Source organism: Notothenia coriiceps, unplaced genomic scaffold, assembly GCF_000735185.1.
Source record: "Notothenia coriiceps isolate Sejong01 unplaced genomic scaffold, NC01 NC01_scaffold00037244, whole genome shotgun sequence".
Classification (NCBI taxonomy): domain Eukaryota; kingdom Metazoa; phylum Chordata; class Actinopteri; order Perciformes; family Nototheniidae; genus Notothenia; species Notothenia coriiceps.
This window is the reverse complement of record NW_011369945.1, coordinates 14,323,579-14,329,578: the sequence shown is the minus strand read 5'-3', so window position 1 is coordinate 14,329,578 and position 6,000 is coordinate 14,323,579. Positions and strand designations below refer to the sequence as shown.

Below are 6,000 nucleotides of genomic sequence, written 5' to 3'. Positions count from 1 at the left end.
CAAGTGATTCGTTGAACACCCTACTAGTATACTTTTTCATGATATTCTAATATTTAGAGATAGGATATTTGAGTTTTCTTAAGCTGTATGCCATAATCAGCAATATTAAAATAATAAAAGGCTTGCAATATTTCAGTTGATTTGTAATGAATCCAGAATGTATGACATTTTTGTTTTTTTAATTGCATTACAGAAAATAAAGAACTTTATCACAATATTCTAATTTTCTGAGACAGTCCTGTATATTGATGTTACCAACATATTTGTTGTGATGTAAATCAGAATTAAATCCCAAATGATCACATTCGGGATGTAAGAAACAACACTGTGAGAAAACACACTATCTGCTTGATAGAGATTTTAAACAATTATCAAGATTATTGTTGAATCATTTAGATTTGAATTGATTGAATCATTTGATCACGTATGCAGTTTAATGTTTTCAACAGGTTATGGAAGCTGTGAGAAAACATGGTGTAAAACTCACAACTATTCTGACCACTCATCACCACTGGTGAGATGCAATTTATCGTTTTTTTTTTAAACATAGTCTTAGACAGGCTACCATTACACATGCATAAAACGACCCTTCTGCTGAATCAAAGAGTGGTAAACAATACACTGATTATTTTCTCTCCTCAGGGATCATGCTAGTGGAAATGAAAAGATGGTTAGGTTAATGCCAGGGCTGAGGGTCTACGGAGGAGATAACCGAGTGGATGCAATTACAAAGAAAGTCTCTCATTCTAAAAATTTGAAAGTAAGACAATCAAACTGTCTATTCTACACTCTATAAATTATCACTTGCCTGATGTTTGCTCACTGGTGTCATTCTTTCCCAGGTCGGATCACTCAATATCAAATGCCTGTTCACACCATGTCACACAACTGGTCACATCTGCTACTATGTTACGAAAGAAGACAGCACAGAGCCCCCAGCTGTTTTCACGGGTATGTCAAATCCAGGAGATCAGATAAAAGGCACAAATAAATACCAGGTGATACTGGAGACAATGAAGTCTCTGAGAAAGCTTTTAAATCTGTAAAGTTGACCAATAAGTATTGATACAACAGCTTTAACAGGACAGCACTGCATCACGTGACCTTTTTAATGTCCCTTTTTTCCCATGCAGGAGACACGCTGTTTATGGCCGGTTGTGGTAAATTCTTTGAGGGTACAGCAGAGCAGATGTACAAAGCCTTGATAGACATTCTGGGACAACTGCCTCCAGAAACTGTAAATATCTCCACTAATATCAGTATAAAGGGTACTTTGAAAGTCTAAACTTCATATAAAATAATGTATACTCAAACTGTATGACTAACCTCGATGTGTTTGTGTTTTAAGCGTGTTTATTGCGGTCACGAGTACACCGTCAGCAATCTGAAGTTTGCGCGTCATGTTGAGCCAGACAATGAAGTAATTCAGGAGAAGCTAGCATGGGCAAAGGTATTTAACTGATGTGTCACATCATGGCAATTATTGCCTCAATCAAATGATCAGCCTATGAAAAAAGTGATAATTAAAAGAACTTTTGCATCTGTGTTTTGTAGGAGAAATGCAGCAACGGGGAACCTACCGTCCCTTCTACTTTGGCGGAAGAATTCACATTTAACCCCTTTATGAGAGTCAAGTATGTGCAACTTGATTAAATACTAGTTATTAGTGATTTACTGACAACACATGTCTGTATAGTTTGTTTTGAGCTAATTACAGTTATTTGTTTAATTCAGAGAGAAGTCCGTGCAAGACCATGTCAAGGAGACGAGCCCGATTGAAACCATGAGAAGTCTCCGGAAAGAAAAAGATGGCTTCCGGGTGCCCAAGGAGTGATTTCCAGTGTACTCATGCTGAATGGTTCTTTACTGCTTAAAACACTGCAAGCTGTCAATAGTGAAGTACAGAATAAATATCTACAATTCATCTTCAAACACTATAATCATATCTAGGACATTCTCTCTTAGGCAATGCACACATATTTTTTCATCATTAAATTCAGCCCTCATGATATGGCTAGGAACTTGTTTTAATTATATTTGGTTTGTACAGATGAAATTGGTGCGGTAGTTTTAAGGAACATTTAGCTTTTAATTGAGTGCTTGAAATGAGAAAGTTTGATCATGTGTAAATCTGAGTATAAGGGTCTATTTTAATGTTATTTAAAATATTAAATCAATGTTAAAACTACAATTGTAGTTTGTTTGTACAAAAGTGTTTCAAATTAAATGATAATAATTAATTTAAACTTAAATAAGACCGGGAGATGCTTGAGGAACAAATGTTGGAATGTGTAAAGTTTCTGTAAATTCATAAAAAAATGACTTGATTGGTATTAATTCTTTATTAAGGAAGATTTACTTTGGACTTTTCTTTCCATTTTGGCTTGAAAGCTATTCTGATTGTTCACTATGTAATTTTGGCAGAATTTAATTTAAAGCATTGTGAGCAAAGCATTGTCTACGTGGTATCACTACTGTTGCTTTCACATGAAGTGTTCAGTAAAGTACAATCTTACAACGAATATTGAATGAAAATAGCAACAACACATGTTTATTTGAAGTTAGTAGAAATAAAAGTCCTGCTTTCAAAAAGTACTCAATTGAAAATATTGTATTTTCATAAATATAATTTTTTGGAGTATTGCAAGAACATTTACATGTAGTTGTAATTTACAACCAAACATGGGTATTTTAGGCCTTGAATTACTAAATTAATTTGTGTATAATTAAGACTGCATGTCACCATTTTTTTTTAGAACAGGAGTCTATAATGTTGCACCCATACATTCTACTAGAGTAAAAATATCATACAGTGTATTTTACTAATGCAAATCTTTAATTTCTTCGCAATGTGATCAAATCTTCACTTTGTGCTTAAAGTTGCACTAATCAAGATTATTCAATAATGTCTTTATCTAAATTCTGTTGGATATATTCCATTAAAATATATAAAACAAGCCTACAATTAAATAAAGTCTTTATTTCTCATTACACATAATCATAAGGTTAAATAAGCAAGGAATGATTATATTTAGCTCTGTCATTTCACCTGCCACAAACATTTATTATTTACTTTTTATACATTTGAAAGGACAAAAGACAATCGGTCACACGATGTGAACTTAATTTGGCTCCGGCATCGTGTGTATTATTTATACCCCCTGTCTTTCGATTTGCAAAACAAACAACTTTTAGAGGAGCGGAACAGCGAAAGGTTATTTGCATACATTAATGCAGCTTGTATTCAACATTGCCCATAACCCTTCTGTTCTCTCTAAAGAATTACAAAAATAGTCACACATGGGGACGGTGCTGTGGTGTTTGATGAAAAACTCTGCTTATCATGGATTACACCAAAGCTTTCTTCACCACTTCATAGTAAGTCCATTAATCATCTTCTCCACCGCGTGGTAGTGTGTGTGCAGCAGCTCTTTGGCTCTCTCCTCCCCCACACTGTGCAGCCAGGACTGGTACAGCTCGGCCACACGGGTGTCCTCTTCTGGCGATAGCGTGCGCTCTTCCTTGTAGAGATCCTCAACCTTCTGGAGGAGCTCCTTTGGGTTCTGACCAGGTAAGGGCTTCACCTGTCCTCCGCCATTTATACAGCCTGAATAATAACAAGAGGTAATGGGAAGCATGCTGAGTTTATCACTGAAATGTTCTTGCAGACATCATACATCTACAAGAATGAAGTTTGTAAATCAGTGCTTATTATTTTCTTGTTTTGGGCAATTGAATGGAGCAAAGGTGCATAAGCACACATCAAGGAAAAGTTTTCATCCTCAAAGTCGACTTTACCTGACGGACATGCCATTACTTCCACAAAGTGGTAAGGCGACTTCCCCCTCTTTAGCTTCTGCACCAGGTTCTGGATGTTGCGGAAGCCGTATGTGAAAGCAAAGCTCAACTGGACAACTCCATCTTTCTCTAAAGTCACTTCCTGGAAGTCTTTATTCCTGTGGCAGAGGGGTTGAGGTGGAAGAACCAGATTAGACTGAACATTCTATAGACGAGGTGCAAGACAAGTAGGCCGATACAATTCATCTTCAAACAGATGATTTGCCCTTTTTTGCCTGTACATAAAAAGCATCTTAAACATGTATTTGTACTGGACCAAGGATTGACTGTTCCACAAAATGACCACAAGGCTGTTTCGGTTCTGATGGGACAGACTCACCTTAGGGTCTTGTAAGTGAGCTCCTTAACCTCCTCTCCAAACAGCTGCTTGGCAGCGTAGGTGAAGACATGATGGAGGTAACCCCCTGACCCACTCCCAGAATGGCTCAGGAACTCATCCTCACTCACACTGCTGAACCTGGGTCACAAATAATATGTAGTGTGAGTTAATGTATTCTTATGGAAATCTGCTATGGCTAATAGAAGAGAAACATCACAGAACTTACATTGTATCTAGAGGAGCAGGTTCCACATCTTTCAGAGACACATTTTTCTCCTCAAGCATTTTCTGAACCTCTCCTATAGGAAACATCAGAGAAGTATAATATGAGAAAATGCTCCACATTCAAAGAGGCAAACAGCATCATAAGAGTAATTACTGTACCAGATGTGATGACACAGTCCACTTCTCGAGTCTCAGCTTCATTTAGGTAGAAGTCTGACCTCGAGGCCTCTAGTTTCTTGTCAAAGCAGGGCATTACTGCCACATGGTAGATCTGCTGTGGACTCAGCCCCTAACAACACACAGATCAATGTCAACTAAACATTTTATAAATTATAATTATAATCCAAATTCAAGACGTGCAGTACCTGTTGTTCAGCAAAATGGCCTTTAACCAGAGAACCCATCATCTGCTGAGGGGAGCGAGTGGTACTAATGTAAGGAAGGATCATCTCCCCATGGGTCTTCTCTGCATAGCAAATCCAACCTGAGCAACACACACATACAGATATTCATACATGAGCAATGGGAGATGTCTCAAAGCGAACATTGAAATCATATCAATGAAAGTTGTATTATCTGACCAAAGTGAAATTGATCAAGCAGTAAACGTTGTTTGGTCCACAACGAATATAAAGACGAGTGAATTGTGTTTTATATACTTTCAGATTATATTAATCAATGGAATTTCACATTGTTAGAATAAAAATGGCTATACAGAAAGGGTACACAATCAGCACCATTTACCAGCCGCGTTGGTATAATATGAAAAAGAAAAGTCGATTTACTTCACCACCAGCCAAGAAAGAAAAACAAATGTTTGTACAATGCAGACAAATGAGGATGTCACGCTACAAAAGGTCTTAGAACGCCTCAGAACGCTCCAACATGATACATAGAGGGTTTGTTTTGGAATACCTGGACAGGCCGACGTCAGCATGGGCAGAGTCTTGCTGTCCTGCTCCTTCCTCTTGAAACGCTTCACAAACTCTCTCTGGCTCTCTAGCAGGCTGAAGGTCCGACTAAAGCTTGTGTCAAACACATGATGAACCCCTGCAATAATGATGACAATCTTTAGTGACTTTGTCTGCCTAAATCAGCCTTTCATTTACATTTCCAGTTTTTCTTTGAGTTGTGTAGGACTTGAGAAGAATATAATTGTATCCACTTTTTCACCAATGATTTTCAATGACTTTTCCATGACTTCTCCATGACCTTTACCTCATTTTCCATGACCAAAAAATTACTCTCTCAGCGGTACCACTGAAAATGGTTTATTTTAACATGGAAATAAACGACCACCTCTAAAATCAACGAAAATTCAGAACATCTTCGATCATTCGGATTAAACTAAACAAAATCTATGCCGTGTTGTACAAGTATACGTCTGGAATNTCAATATAATATAAGGCACGTACCTTTATTGGCTCCACAGGGTCAACCACGTGACAACTACATGTACCTCCTGATAGATGAGGAATCCAAAGAAGCTGCTGTGGTTGACCCTGTGGAGCCAATAAAGGTACGTGCCTTATATTATATTGATGTTACCAACATATTTGTTGTGATGTAAATCAGAATTAAATCCCAAATGATCACAT

At 37.3% G+C, this 6,000-nt stretch overlaps 2 protein-coding genes across 2 annotated transcripts; one reads left to right on the top strand and one right to left on the bottom strand.

Annotated features, from left to right (window-relative positions):
• Nucleotides 1-426: 426 nt before the first annotated feature.
• Nucleotides 427-2,333, top strand: hagh (hydroxyacylglutathione hydrolase). Its single transcript, XM_010793656.1, has 7 exons — nt 427-514; nt 643-760; nt 843-951; nt 1,134-1,237; nt 1,349-1,450; nt 1,555-1,634; nt 1,735-2,333. Exons 1-7 carry the CDS (start codon nt 453-455, stop codon nt 1,832-1,834), a joined length of 675 nt encoding a protein of 224 aa, XP_010791958.1. The 5' UTR covers nt 427-452; the 3' UTR covers nt 1,835-2,333.
• A 601-nt stretch (nt 2,334-2,934) lies between these two features.
• On the bottom strand, nt 2,935-5,739 carry ciao3 (cytosolic iron-sulfur assembly component 3). Its single transcript, XM_010794289.1, has 8 exons — nt 5,715-5,739; nt 5,318-5,452; nt 4,768-4,886; nt 4,562-4,691; nt 4,404-4,476; nt 4,178-4,315; nt 3,799-3,956; nt 2,935-3,607 (listed from the first exon to the last, which is right to left on the bottom strand). Exons 1-8 carry the CDS (start codon nt 5,737-5,739, stop codon nt 3,366-3,368), a joined length of 1,020 nt encoding a protein of 339 aa, XP_010792591.1. The 3' UTR covers nt 2,935-3,365.
• Between the last annotated feature and the right edge of the window lie 261 nt (nt 5,740-6,000).

What these genes read in the sequence shown, in the direction of transcription:
- hagh (XM_010793656.1), top strand. Translation starts at nt 453, where the DNA reads ATGGAAGCTGTGAGAAAACATGGTGTAAAACTCACAACTATTCTGACC. An exon ending in GACAACTGCCTCCAGAAACT is followed by an intron (nt 1,238 to 1,348) that starts GTAAATATCTCC and finishes TTGTGTTTTAAG; the next exon opens with CGTGTTTATTGCGGTCACGA. An exon ending in AACCCCTTTATGAGAGTCAA is followed by an intron (nt 1,635 to 1,734) that starts GTATGTGCAACT and finishes TGTTTAATTCAG; the next exon opens with AGAGAAGTCCGTGCAAGACC.
- ciao3 (XM_010794289.1), bottom strand. Translation starts at nt 5,739, where the DNA reads ATGATCGAAGATGTTCTGAATTTTC. An exon ending in GGACTGTGTCATCACATCTG is followed by an intron (nt 4,477 to 4,561) that starts GTACAGTAATTA and finishes TGTTTCCTATAG; the next exon opens with GAGAGGTTCAGAAAATGCTT. An exon ending in CCTGCTCCTCTAGATACAAT is followed by an intron (nt 4,316 to 4,403) that starts GTAAGTTCTGTG and finishes TTTGTGACCCAG; the next exon opens with GTTCAGCAGTGTGAGTGAGG.